Genomic DNA, 15,076 nt, shown 5'->3' on the forward strand with positions numbered 1-15,076 from the left:
TATGGATACTGATAATAACAAAAGAACCACAAATGGTTCAGTGAGAAAACACTTTTTAAATGACTCCATGCATTTATTTGGGCAGCTTTTCATCCAAATATAAGAATGTACTGTAACATAAACAGCAAATAAATATAATCTACACAGTAAAAAAAAAGTTCAGTCTGTCTAACATAAGGGAAGATTTTAATTCAAAATAAAGGCCTCCCATTTGTAAAGTTTTAGTGGCAGTTCCCCCAGTTTTTCCACTTTCTTCATTTTGTCAACAGTCACTTTGTTTCCAGTTATCCTACTTTTCAATTATCCTATCACGCTGAGTGTGGCGCTGCTCTTCGCCTTTCCCATTGTAAACTTCACTGTGCCGCTCATGTCCTCACTGGTGCTCTTCAGGATGAGCTTGTGAACCGTCCCGTGGTTTTCCAGGCGGACAGAGGGCCCTGGATGAAGGTTTTCTCCATTCAAAGTCCAAACGGGAGGTTTATTTATGGCGACCGACAACTCACACTGGAAAGTTGCCGGCTCAGGCGACGTCACCTCCACGTCGTCTAGCTCTTTGACCATCACAAGGGCCTGGGCTGCAGCAGCACAGAAGAAATTAGCACAGAGAAAATTATTATACAGTATACCGCTTTAGCGTTCCGCCCAACTTACCTTCAACCATCAGTTTGGCTTTGGATGTGTGCTCTCCAACCTCAATGCTGTAGGTGCCCTCATCCTCCACAGCCGCCTGCTGGATCACCAGTTTATGGGAGCAGCCATCAGCCAAGATTTCCAATCGATCTGAGGAAAAGAGTTGCTCCCTGCCTTTGTACCAGGTAGCATTGCAGTGAGGCGAGGAAACGGTGCACTCAAGGATCACACGGTGTTTCTCCAGGGCTGTTCTGTCTCGCAGGGGCTTCACAATCGAAACTGGAAGTTCTGAGAGGAATTTTTGAGATATGGAAGATTTAAAGTTATAATATGACACAGAAAAGTAGGCAAGTAAAGTATTATGAGGGTAAAAATGGACTTACCCTCTACCTCAAGGTACGCAGTAGATTCAACATCCCTGGCTACAAAGTGGATTTCTCCAGCATCTTCAGCTTGAACATTACACATCAGCAGGAAGTGTTTGGTCCCTGCAAGAGAACAACGGTTGTCAGTCTTCCCAATACTGTACAAGTGGTTGCTTACAGGAGTTGCAGGTGCTCAGAAACCCTATGGAAAATGGGATCTAAGACATTTCCAGTCATTTTCTTTTGTTTTTTGTTGGTGAAAAGTCTGGTAATCTGAAGTCTGTTTTGCTTTCTGCTCCTTCCAAGGTCATGGCCACTCCATATCTGCCCATCAGAGTGACCTCTAAAGCTACAAGTAGTTTATGATTAATTTGTAAATCTTATCAAAATTCCTGCCTTCTCTGACCTTCAGTGCGGATTTTGATGGAGCTGGTCGGCCGGATCCTGTGGCCGTCTTTGTACCACTCCCCAGTCACGCCCTCCAGAGAAACCTCACACATGAAGACAGCATTCTGGTCCTCCTGGATGTAAAGATCCTCCAAATCCTGCACTATCTCCAGCTTGTGCTCTGCAAGTTAAATAAAGAGATTAAGATCAGGGAAATAAGATGGCAAAAGATGAAAGCTGTTCTTGCCCTTAAAACCACTAGATGGAGGTATTGTATAAGCTTTACTCCACCTACTCACTGGCCACACTTTAAAATGAGTTGTGTTAAGCCAGTATCTGATCAGACACTTACCATAAACCTCCAGTGAGCAGGATGTTTTGATTTCCCCTGTGTCACACGTGTAGGTGCCAGAGTCTGCCTGGGAGCACTGCAGGATTTGACAGAACCTCTTCCGACCCATGGAGTAGATCCGACAGTTTTTCCCTGGCTTCAGCTCTGACCCGTTCTGATTCACAGAAGAAAAAGGTCAAAGGCATTCCTTATATCACTCTTAAAGCTGTGGCTTTCCTGCCACAGTGAGACAAAATATAGGCAAGAGTACTAAGAGTTTTTATTGTGTAGTTTTACCTTAAGCCATCTGACTTCAATATTTTGCCTGGAGAATTCACACTCCAGCGTGACAGGAAATTCCTCCTCCACACGGACATCAGCCAGTGGTTTCAAGATGGACACGGGTGTCTCTGTTAATCAATCAGTCAATCAGTCAGTGAACCACTTGATTAGCTATGATTTACAGACCTGTGAGTTTCACAGGCTTGTATTTACCTTTGACTGTGAGCCTTGCTGTAGTGCGCACTCCTTCAGCCGAGAAGACGATGGTGCCTGTGTCCTCCAGAGTAAGGTTGGACAAGGTGAGGCCGTGAACTTGTCCGTTGGTGCTCACCCACCACTGGTTGTTTGGCTTGACCCGGATGCCGTCCTTCTGCCAGGTGCCCTCTACATCTGTGTGGGAGAGCTCCACCACAAAGGAGGCAGTCTCTCGTTCAAAGGTTTCTTGGTCAGTTAGACCTTTGCGGATGGTGATTTTACGGGCTGGATTAGAATAGATTAGGGAGAGTAACATAGTGAGAGGACTATAATTATACAACCAGATATTAACAAATCATAGATGTAATGAATAATTATTAGATCGCTGAAAAAATAATAGAAACTGAGGGAATGCATCTTTTTTTTTTAGCTGCATTTTCCTGGTATGCATTTGAAAGCTAAAAATCTTCACTGCACTTTAAAGGACAATCAAAGGTGGCTCAAATATAGACACAGCTCAGTTTATCATATTACAAAAACATCTGCAAGAGCAGTCCATTGTCACCGTGTCACTCTTGTACACTCCTGAATAACAGCATGGCTGTGTTTCAAAACCCTTTTTGCACTTACAGGTCTAGCTCAGCTATTCTTAGTACTTTTTCCCACTGTGACATGCTGTGAAAAACACCTTCACTGTGCACTGTTTTTTACTAGGCCCAAGCTCATCTGTGTCAGATGAGATACCAATCACAAAGTCACACAGTACACTGGCTTCTGAATGTCTCCTTTTCCTGAAATTTCTTGTTTGAACAAGTCTCCAGAGCTGAGTAAGTACTGGATGTTTTTGGCTTGTATTATTCTTTCCAGCTCTTTTAGGTTTGAATAGTTTAGTCCAGACATAAAAAGCAATTTAAAGAAATCTCCATCTCTTCACTCATTATTCATAGAATAAACAAAAAGGGTCATTCCATCTCAAATCAAGTGGGCCTTCTGCTTGACCATCTCCGATTTGCATAAAAAGAATGCTAGAATAAGTGCTTTGAAATTTTAGCATATATATATATATATATATATATATATATATATATATATTTAAATATCCATCCATTCCCTTCCACTTATCCTGTCCAGGGGCATGGGGCTGGGGGGCTGGAGCCTATCCCAGCTGTCATGGGGTGAGGGGTACACTTAAATATCTTATCTATCAATTGTTTTGAGCTTGTAGTGACAATCAGGCTTATCATCATTAGAGGTAATCTCACTGCGGAGAGATATCTAGATGAGATTCTGCAACCAGTGGCATATCTCACATCTCCACAGTCTGGGGCAGAACTCTATCCTCTAAGATGATAACTCTCGCCCCCACAGTGCAGGGTTTATCAGAGACTACCTCCAGAATTTGGGAGTGGAGAGGATGGACTGGTTGAAGAATGGGATGCCATGCCACATGAAAAGGAGGTGCCAGGCTGTTGTAGCTGTGTATGGTTCTTGAGGCCCCTGTGTGTTAAATGAAAAAAATTGCAAAGTTGCCAATATGTCTTGTTTCTTCAGACTTCAATCATCCAGTAAACAACACCAAACAAGAGTCAACAGCAGAATAAGCTGTTTGGCATTGGCAGAGAAGATTTGGTTTTAAATAGCGCAACCCACATACTCAACTCAAATATGACAACTAGTACCACAGAAACAAAAATATCAGTAGGCCAGTAACCATAATCCCCCCCCTCCACCAAACTTTACACTTGGTACAGTGCAGTCAGACAAGCACCGTTCTCTAGGCAACTGCACTGTGTCTATGCTCTGTTCTTGAGCTAATCTGAAGGCCACATGAAGTTTGGAGGTCTGTAGAGCTTCACTCTGCAGAACGTTGCAGAGCTCTGTGCACTACGTGCCTCAACATCCGCTGACCCTACTCTGTGATTTTATGTGGCCTCCCACTTCATGGCTAAGTTGCTGTCATTTCCAATCGCTTCCACTTTGTTATAATACCACTAACAGCTGACTGTGGAATATTTAGTAGCAATGAAATTTCACTCCTGGACTTGTTGCACAGGTGTCATCCTATCACGGTACCACGCTGGAATTCATTGAGCTCCTGAGAGCGACCCATTCTTTCAGAAATGTTTGTAGAAGCAGTCTGTGGCCATGGAAGTGATTGGAAGACCTGAATTCAATGATTTGGATGGCTGAGTGACTACTTTGTACCATTATTGCATATATCAACCTAAAATCTCATGACAATCATCATATATATCCAGACTTTGGACCATAACATTTTTAAGCAAATCTGAGATGGTCGAGCATTAAATGTTCTAAAAATTTGATAACCTGAGATGACCCAAAAATTTACAATTAGATAAATCAAAGTAGTCATTAGTTTCCACCCCATCGTGCAGTTCACTTACGTTCTACATTGAGTTTGACCTGCGTCCGGTCATGCAGAGTCTCGCACCGGTAGGTTCCCCTGTCCGACAGAGTCAGGCTGTGGATGGTGAGACTGCGTTTATAGCCGTTCTGTGCCAGCGTGTGTCGGGAACCAGACTGAATAACCACCCCCTGCCTCATCCACTGGACCTCACCAGTCTCCAGGCTAATCTCTGTCTCCAATGTGGCATCACCAAACTCCTCCGCTGTAACAGCTTCCATTTTCTTAGTAAACATGACCTGAGCCTCTGAAGATTATAACAGGCAGAAAAAAAAAAAAAAGATTAACTGCTGGTAATTTTTATATAAAACTCTTTTAACCTTGATGTTTGGTCTTACCCTGAACTTTGAGACTGGCTCTGCTCATCTTTCCTTCAGCTTCTGCTGTAATCTTTGAGCAATCCAGCATCTGGCACTTTTTAATCACCAAGGTGTGGCACAGACCGTTCCGGGTTGCCTGGAACCGATTACCCAGGGTGATGGGCTCATTGTCCATGAGCCAGACCAGCTGGACATCCTCCGGAGAAACCACACACTTAAAGGTGGCATCTTCTCCTTCCAGCACAGTAGTGTTGTGGAGCTCAGTGAGGAACTCAACTACTCGTGGCACTGAGAAGACAAAAGTTGTAAAGCTGCTACCTCATTAAAGACAGAGAGAAAAATTCCAAAAACTCCAGGCATACTTACAGGGTTCTAAATTAACACCCGCCAACCCGCCAAATGCGGGTAAAAAATCATTTTGGCGGGTGTTAATAAAAACTTACTAGCCAATTTTGCCAGTGATGCAAGAGGCATTACATGCATGATACATAAGGCTCCGTTCTCGGTCATTTATCACCTGGCAGTACTTCCTACATTACCCATGAACACTATATGCCTTAACGCTACATCATGACATTATACGCCCATTGGCTGCGCGCAGTTTGTAGTGAAAATAGCGGGAGAAACCATGGAAATGAACGCTAACACCACTGAACAGACTTCAGAGAGCAACTCAAGGTAGAAGCGAAGTAAACGGGGCCAGAAATAAACAGAGAGCACACTGAAAGAGGAGGGAGTTAATGTTAGCTTAGTAAAAACTTTTAACCTAAATGCGGCGGTGGTTGGGACTTGGACAGACTGGGGCACCTGGGGGGGAGAAGAGGAGCGAGAAGAGGAACGAGGCAGGTGATGATAGATTGATCCCAAACCTGGTTCCACTTTCTGTGTATATTTTATGGTATGTGTTGTGTTTTTCATGCTAACAATATTAATAAAATTATCAAACGCATTCAGTGGCACTCATTTCTCTTATTTTTACCGCATAAAATTTGGCTAGTGGAAATTCTGATTGGCCGGTAACTTTAGAGAGTTACTAGCCACAAAAAAGTTAATTTAGAACCCTGCATACTTACTCTCTACTCTCAGTGTCGCAACAGTCCGGTCATCTCTGGACTCGCAGGCATACTCGCCAGCATCCTCTCGGGATAGACGGTGAATGGTCAAGCTTCGCTCGACTCCATCTGCCCGAATGGAGAATCTCCTGGTCGGGAGCACTTCTACGCCATTCTTCAACCACTGGACGTCCGCTTTTGGCTTGCACACCTCACAGCGAAGGGTCACCATACCATCAGCATGGGCCACAGTGTCTCTGAGGGGCTTTGTGAACTTAATTCTCATTTCTGTAATACAGAAAATCAAAGTTTATATAACAAAATAGGCCAGACTGAGGCTTTACAGAATAGTGTTCAGTATGCAAAACTAAATTGCAACCTTTCACCAGCAGGCTGAAGTGCATCTGATCTGTGCTGACATCGCAGGTGTACTCGCCGGCATCCAAACGCCTCAAAGGCTCGATGGTAAGAGTGCGTTTATGGCCCTCCATGAGCGCTCGGAAACGTTCGCCTTCAACGGGTGTCCAGTCTTTCATCCAGCGCACTAGAGCGCTTTCCTTGGTCACGTAGCTTGTCAAGGTCACACTCTCTGCCTCGTAGCCCGTCACAACGATGTCATCCTCCTTGTTCACAAATGTAACTGGAGTCTCTTTGATAGAAAATAAAATAAACCAAAGTTATATGACTCTCTCTCTCACCCTTAAAGCTGCACACACTTACTTTGTGAATTTGTACCTTGAATGCGTACAACGCTGACCATCTTGTCACCCACAGCGTCACACACATACTTTCCAGAATCGGAAGGCTGAATACAGGAGATGATGATTTTCCTCAGGGTACCGTAGCTCTCAATGTAGGTGCGGTCATCACTGGTGAGCAGCCTGTCATTACAGTACCACTGCACAGGAGCATTAGCACGGGACACCTCACAGGCCAGGATCAGGTCATCGCCTGCCATCATCTCCTGGTAGTCGAGGTCATTTGAGTTTCCGACTATGGTCACAGGAGGCTCTGAGGGAAAAAGGGGGATTTATTCATGTGACAGTTTCCCAGAAATATCCTTTAAATTATACAAATCAACCAGATCAACTTTACCTTCTACTGTAACCTGGAAGCTGATACTGTCATCCTCAACATCCAAGAAGTACTCTCCTGAATCTTGGAGTTCGGCGTTAAGGATGACAAGCGAGCGGAAAGCACCTTCTTCCTCCTCGCAGAACCTTTCATCACCTTGAACACGGCAGCCATCCTTGTACCATTTGGCGGAGGCATTGGCTCTGGAGAGCTCACACTCCAGCACAATGTCATCAGAAGTCAGAAACTTTAGGGTGTTCTTGATCTCCGACTTTCTTAAAATCTTCACTGGAGGCTCTGAGGATGCAGAGTTACACGTCTGTCTTTAAAATGTCACAGAGGGCCAGAAAACTCATACTGAGGGAACTCCAGCATCTTACCTGAAACTTTAACCTGGAAATCAATTTTATCGTCCGCAGCGTCACAGGTGTATTTGCCAGAATCCTCAGGGGAGGGAGAGTGGATTGTCAGACGACGAATGAGCCCATCTTCTGTGATGGTGACATTGCTGCTTTGCTGTATTTCTCCACCATTTATCAGCCACTTGACTTGCGCGTTTGGTCGGGACACCTCGAGCTCTAGAACGACTGGTTTGCCCGCAAAAGTCTCCAGTGTGTCTGTTGTGTCTTTGGGGCGAGTTAGCGCCACTGGAGGTTCTAAATGAAAAAGAGAAATGAAGTGAAATTGTAAAAAGATTATATAAAAACCAGAAATATCCTACATGTATGCCTGCTTACCTGTAATAGTTACCAGGAAAGCCACAGAGTCGTCTTCAGTGCCACATACATACTCCCCTGTGTCATGCACACTGGTTATGGGTATAACCAGCCTGCGCCGGACCCCGTCCGCCTCCAGGATTAAGTTGTGCCCTGCCTCTATTTCCAGACCATCTTTGTACCAACTCACAGGAGCATCCGCCTTGGAGATCTCACAGGTGAGCTCCAGCCTCTCTGAGACCTGATGAGTCAGTTCCACCTCTGATTCACTGGGAGAAGTGATTCTTACTGGTGGCTCTGGTGCAGGTGGAAAATATTAAAATGTAAGCATTTAATTTACATTATAGATTCCCCACATGTGTATTTGATGTCTACTAGAATAAGAGGCAAGCACTAAAGTTTTACCTTTAACAGTAAGCTGGAAAAAGACGGAGTCTCCGTCTGTTTCGCAGACATACTCTCCACCATCCTCCTCGGAGCTGCAGAGAATCATTAGCCTCCTATAAGGGCCCTCTGATATCAGCTGCATGTTTTCACTCTCTGCCACCTGCAGGCCATCCTTGAACCACCGCACTTTCCCACTGGAGCGAGACAACTCACACTGCAGGTGGACCTCCTCTGAGATGTAGCTCTCCATCACAACATCATCACTAGGTTCCACTATCATCACTGGGGGCTCTGTTTGTTGTGTGAGGAATAAGAGTGAGGCCAAATCATGTCGAAGTAATAATGTGTCCTAAATGTAAATGTGTTGTTAAATACTTGTGTGGACCAACAGGAGCTGCAGGAGAAAGGTCAGTGTACCTCTGACATTGACTGTGTACTCCATGGTGTTGTTTCCTGCCTGGCAAGTGTAACTTCCAGCATCTGAGGTTTCTGCAGAGCGGATAATTAACCTCCTCATGGTTCCTTCTGCCTGCAGAGTTATGTTGTCACTGGGCTTGAGCTCACAGCCATCTTTATACCTGGGACATATGTTTGACACTGATATCAGATTTCTCCAGCTTTATTGTCTAATAGGAATTCTCCTATCATTGTATCGTCTTACCACGCAACTTCGGCATCGTCTCTGGACACATGGCAGACCAGCACCACAGGATCCAGCTCCATGCTGCTCTTGTGGAGCTCGTCCTCGGGGACTGGACTGAACTCCACCGGAGGACCTGAAAACACAGGCAGAAGGAAGAATGCGTTTAAAGTGTTTAAGGAATGTGAGCGTGGCCAAAGCTTATCAGCTTATCATCTGTTCATAAACACTTTACCTGCAACATCCACATTGAATTTGATGACATCCCCTGAAGTTTCACATGTGTAAACTCCAGAGTGAGATTTATCAGCTGACTGGATCACAATCCTCCTCATGTTCCCGTCCGACTGGATGTTCAGACCATCGGTCACCTGGAGTTCCTCGCCATCTTTGATCCAGGATACTTTTGCAAACGGGTGAGAGACTTCACAGTAGAGTACAATGGCATCACCTGTGACCACCTTTTTATTGCTGTCTAATTCAGACAGAGGACTGAATTTCACCACAGCAGCTGATGGAAAAAGAAAACATAAAAAAGCATAAACAGGCAAACTCCAACAAAATGCATCCAATACACTGATTTAACCAAAATCAGAGATTTTTACACCTACATTTAACCTTGAGCACTGCTGAATCCCGGACTCCATTAGCTATGAAGGTGACCTCTGCTTCATCCTCTGTCATGCGAGTTTCATGGATCACCAACGAGTGCCGTGTTTGGTTCTGCTGTATTGAATACCGTCCACCATGCTGCAGTTGAGCACTATTGAGAAACCAGGTTCCAACCATTGTGGCAGACAATTCAATGGTGAAGCGAGCATCTTCTCGTTCTATAACCTCACAGCTTTGTAGGCGGCTGTGAATCTTGGGCCCAGGAACTAGGAAGTACAGAAGAAGTACAATGCAGGTATTATTCAATCAAGCCAGACTGTGGCCACACTGACATTAGCTATTTGCCCTTATATCTTCCTCAGAATTTACAACAGTAAATAAGAGATTTAAATAAAAAAAATCAAGATGAGACAGGAAGAATGCCCTTCAGCCATGTTATGAGTGTTGATCTTGCATAGTTTGTCCACCAGAGGGCACTATGCAACCTTCCTGTTGGCAGCACGGGCAGAGCGTAAACAAGCAATCCACAACTTGTTATGACAATGAAATGAAAGATTATTTTTAAACTCACTGTCATATCATCTTAATAAGGGTTCATAATTTGCTATAAATAACAAATGTTAGGGAATCCATTTGTCATGTGACTAAAGGGGGAAAAAACTCATACATTTGATTTTTAAATCATCAAATATTGTTATTGGTCTTAAAAGTCCTATATCTATATCCTCGGTCAGACTCTATTAGCCAACAAAGAATGTGTTCTGTACACTGTAGGAAATTACAAGAAAATACCGGAAGTTAAATTTGCCAGAAGGAAACTGTTATTGTACAGTGCTGATGGTAACATACAACAGTGGCTTCTTACTGTAAAAAACAGCATAGAACTTTGCTGTATAGAATAAGAGCGTCACCATATGCTCACCCAGATGGACAGCTTTGGGAAACTCCACATGGCCACTTCGTCCATATTTGTTGATGCAGCAAACTCTGAAGCGGTAGCTGCCTTCACATGGTACGCTGTCACCGGTGACCTCAGCTGAGGTGGCGGTCTCTGAGGTGAAACACTTCTGCCATTCCTGGGAACCCACTTCTTGCCTCTCCAGCACAAACATGGAGCGGGTGGAGGTCTGGCTGTTGGGGGCGGGATCCCAGGTGAGTAGGGCACTGTTGGGTCTGTCTACATCCATTTTGACTCCCACTGGACAAATAGGTGGGCAGTGTCGTGAGGCTGAAAGATAGAAGGGAAAAAAAGAAAGGATGTAACGAGTGTGGGTTGATTGCCTGGTTGCCACAGAGAAGCCATAAAGAAGGCTTAAGATTAAATTCACAATGCGTTTCCTGAATTACCTTTGACCTTGAGGCGTGATGAAGTCTTGGATCTTCCTGCGACAAATGTCACCACCCCTGAGTCGTGATAGGTCACGTTGACAAAGACCAGAATATGAGTTTTGCCAAAAGATTTTAGGATCGTTTGGTGCGTTTCATGTAGCTTCAAACCATCTTTGAACCAATGGACCTCCATGTCATCGTTCTCCACCTCCACGCAGAAGGCTGCGTTCTCACCCTCCAGGACCTCCAGCTTGCGGGGAAGCTTACGAACAATGGTACCTGGAAGTGTAAAAATAAAATTACTGACATATTTGCATTTCTTAAGCAAACTGTTTTATTTTATTTCTTTAACAAGACTTTAAAGCAGCTGCAGGTAGTTTCCCCTTTTGACCACACACTGTGCCAGCAGGTGTAATTTGGTTAAGAACTTTAGTGAACGTCATTACCCAGAGATATCAAATTCATTGCATCATACCCCCCATTTACTACAGCACATACCTTTGACCGATAGCTCAGCAATGCTCTTTCCTCCATCAGGCATCTCACAGAGGTAGACTCCGTCATCGTCTGTTCCAACATCATGAATAGTGAGTCTTCGTTTGGTTCCTTTTTGCTCCATTCCATATTTACTGCTGGGCATCAGCCTCTGGTCTTCCAGGTACCAGGCAGCTGGGAGCGACTCATCGGGTACCTCACACTCAAGCACGGCAACATCCCTCTCTTTCACCTCCACATCCTTTAAGGGGCGCCTGAACCGCACTGCAGGGCCTGAAGAACAAGGGAAATGTTTATATATATATATATATATATATATATATATATATATATATATATATATATATATATAGAATGCTTTTTATGCAATGCTTAGTAGGTGTAATGTGACTCGATATGATCTGTTTAGTAAGGACTGGCATGTTGAACCCACTGACTAAATTGGCTCTTATGCTAGAGGCAGGTCACAGACTGGAGAATGAAAGGCGTGTGCAAAGCTGTGACCCTGACAACTATCTGACCAACAGTTAACCACTTTAAAAATTGATGCTGTTGATTTCAGCTATGCACAGCCTGCACAGTGGTATAATGTTTGATCAGCGTGGTTGAAGATATGCCCAGTGACAGCTAATCATGTTACACATTCATTTAAATGGTCAATTTTCACAGACTAATGTCTCGAAATGTAATAGATGTTTTCTTTTTGTGTTATTCAACAGGTTTGAACAACATGAAGTCTCAAATTACGTTTTAGTCCACTTCAAGGGATAATAATGGGTACACTGAAGTGTTATTTGGATGGCTATTTTCAGCAGTTTGATGATAATGTTGCAGTGCTAATCACTGTTGGTGACACATTAGTAGTTTATTGTTCATTTTTCAACCACTTTCTGTATCTCCTTGTTGGACTGAATGAACCCAGATGTAGAATATTAGTGCAAAACAGGACTAACATTATTTTGTTTAAGCATAAAGGGACCACTGGCAGCCTCAGAAGATATGATTGCAATTTACATCGTGTCCTGTATTTTCCCAGTGATAGAGAACAGTCCCGATCACATTTACATTGGTTATATAAGAGGACATTTAATAAAAGGACAATTGAGTAATAGAAAATATCATCCACATTAACATGATGAATATTAAATAAAGATATATAAAAAAATAAAGATATAAAAAGCAAGATTAGTACACATCTGTGCTCTAAAAAGTACAGCATGCTCATGCTCACCAAGTAAGTGGGCAAAATACTGTTTTTCCGTGAAGTTACCGTGAAATTACGCACTACATAAAATTACCCACAATGCATTTAAATTACAGTATTATTACAGTATAATTACAAACACATTGCCATACCTTTGACAGACAGATGAACAGCACTGAGGGTGTTTCCCAATGCATTTGATGCTGCACACACATACAGCCCCGTGTCCTGCACTTTACTGTACAGGACCTTCAGGGTGTAGTAGCCCTCTCTGTCCTCAAATATCAGATGACGTCTGTCGGGCTCCAGGGGAACCCCGTCTTTCTTCCAGATGATCTCAGGTTTCGGCTTTCCTGTTACGAAGCAGCGAAACTTGGCGTGCTTCCCCTCTGCTACTGCAAATTTCTTCACCTTTGACGCATCAACGGGTGGCTCTGCTGTGATCCTGGACAAACTGGGCCTCCCACCCCTGTGCTTTGGTGACCACTGGCTGTTAGTGTGCCCGCTTGAGGATGTTTTGCTCTCCCCTCGCTCTGGTATAGGCTCAACAAGGAGGACAGCACCAGCCAGGGCCTCCCCGTGGCAGTTGACGGCCTTGCAGGTGTATACACCTTTGTCTGGCATACGTGTCCGATATATCCTGAGCTGGAACCAGCCGCCGTCTTCATTCCTCATGCTGAAGTGAGAACTCTCGAAGATGTCACCGAGTTTCTTCCCGTCCTTTTCCCAAGTCACCTCGGGCAGAGGCGTCCCCCAGATTTTGCAGGAGAAGGCAGCGTCTTCCCCTCGATCCACACGCAGGGACAGGGGCTTGATGAGGAATCGCGGTCTATCGTCAGATGTTGAATCAACCTGTTCTTGTTTTTCACTTAACTTGCTCTTCCACTCTCCATTCAGTTCCTCCCCATTCTCCTTGCCATGCTCACCATTTTGCACTGTGGCGTAGCCATTTAGATGTCCTACAAATTCCCCATTTTCTTGCACTGTTTGTGTCACACCATTGACCCCTAATTGCCTCACATCCTCATCTTGTGGCTTGGCCTCTCCTTCCACTTTGAGCGAAGCTGCTGCGTAGGTTTCACCTATGCTATTTCTAGCCTTGCAGATGTACTGCCCAGCATCCTGCTGGGTCACTCTGGTAATGGTCAGCAAGTAAGATTTCCCCTCCTCAGAGATCTTGTAACGTCCTTCCGACAGGATCTGGACATTTTTACGCTCCCAAATCACATCTGGGTGTGGGTCCCCACCGATTTGGCACTTCAGAGTCGCATCTGTTCCACACTGGGCCACTACAGGGCGTGGATAGCCTAAAACACGAGGTGCACCCCCGAAAATATCCATGATGGTGTCACCCTTTGTTTGGGTTGAACGAAGAAGTTTCTTCTCAAAATGATCTTTTTATGTTTCGCGAGGAGCTGTAAGATAAAGAAGATTATTACTTTAATAGAAGACTAAAATCTGCCCAGAATGCAGGTCTTCAACTCAAACCCCAAACAGGAAAAACAGTTATAATAGAAGGAGTTTGTGAAATAACTGTGGGTTTATACTGCCCTCTGTCCATTTCTGTTTACTGACCTTGTGGTTTAAAATGACTGTGATCGGTAATCTGACTTCAACCGAAAGCAGAATAAAGAGTGCAATCAAATGTTTAAAAATGTCAAAATCCTCAGTGTAGCTGTGAAAGCTGAATTAAAGTAGTTTTTCTCTTGTTTGGTGGTTTTGTGTGACGTGGATTTGCAGCAAACACTCTTGGTTGTCTCACAGCTGGTGCTGTAGCTCATTGAAGAGTGTATTTATAAAGTAGTCTGTCCAAAAAAAGATGCTGGAGCCCCCTGTGTCACACAGCACACAAACTGTGCGGTAACACACCTGCAGCCACTAAGTCACCAGGATAAACCTCTCCCATATATATACATGCATGTATGTATGTGTTCTGCCTTCTTTGTCACATCGTTGTTACATTGTTGCCATGCTGTGTACAACTTTGAGGTCTAGCATTGAGATAAGCCATTCTTTATCTAAAGCTTTAGCCTCTGTTTGCAGTGTAGCAGCCAGTGAGAAAAGTGTCTCTCTTTCACGGCTAATTTGTTTCCTTTCTGTTGGCACCATCTTTCTTTTGGTTTTAAAAATCACAGCCATCTGTGCACTGTCACACACTCGCGTTTGGAAGTCATAGTCATGCTCTGGTTTGAAAGTTTTCATAACCCAGACTCAGCTACTCTTTGAGTGTTTGGTATGTACATGAAAAGAGAAAGAGCCTCCTCAGGCAGCCTTTAAAGCCAAAAGGCACAAAAACATGAGCTTAACAGTTTCTAATTGTATCCATTAAAGATCAGAGGATAAACTTACCACATTAAGAGCTGTTCTTTTAAACTGTTTCAAATGTTATCCTTAAAACAAACAAGCTGGGATCAGTTCATTCAGATTTAGGCCTTTGGTGCTTTTCTTTATCAGTCATGAAGCTCTTCTGGAGTCAGCAGCTCTTGTTCCTCAGATTTCTAGTGAGTCTTGTTTGGCGTGCTGGTCACTGAGCGGCAGAGCAACTGAGAAAAATACTATCCTCCATTCACATTTGCTGGTCCAGAGTCGTACGTGTCCTATCTTAGTTGTGTCCTCTCAGTTTGGTGTTAGG

The 15,076-nt window shown here is 44.0% G+C and overlaps 1 protein-coding gene across 1 annotated transcript; it reads right to left on the reverse strand.

Moving 5' to 3' along the window:
- Positions 1–89: 89 nt before the first annotated feature.
- obsl1a (obscurin like cytoskeletal adaptor 1a) lies at positions 90–15,076 on the reverse strand. The gene is made up of 26 exons (XM_030753485.1): positions 14,794–15,076; positions 13,450–13,859; positions 12,597–13,365; positions 11,244–11,513; positions 10,764–11,024; positions 10,339–10,644; positions 9,416–9,682; positions 9,040–9,315; positions 8,826–8,940; positions 8,582–8,742; positions 8,183–8,455; positions 7,799–8,074; positions 7,442–7,717; positions 7,083–7,358; positions 6,723–6,998; positions 6,367–6,636; positions 6,009–6,275; positions 4,954–5,223; positions 4,596–4,862; positions 2,209–2,475; positions 2,011–2,123; positions 1,735–1,888; positions 1,402–1,563; positions 1,014–1,118; positions 652–918; positions 90–575 (listed from the first exon to the last, which is right to left on the reverse strand). The coding sequence occupies exons 2-26, from the start codon at positions 13,783–13,785 to the stop codon at positions 301–303; spliced, it is 6,555 nt and encodes a 2,184-aa protein (XP_030609345.1). The 5' UTR covers positions 13,786–13,859; positions 14,794–15,076; the 3' UTR covers positions 90–300.

This window comes from Archocentrus centrarchus, chromosome 2 (assembly GCF_007364275.1).
Source record: "Archocentrus centrarchus isolate MPI-CPG fArcCen1 chromosome 2, fArcCen1, whole genome shotgun sequence".
Classification (NCBI taxonomy): domain Eukaryota; kingdom Metazoa; phylum Chordata; class Actinopteri; order Cichliformes; family Cichlidae; genus Archocentrus; species Archocentrus centrarchus.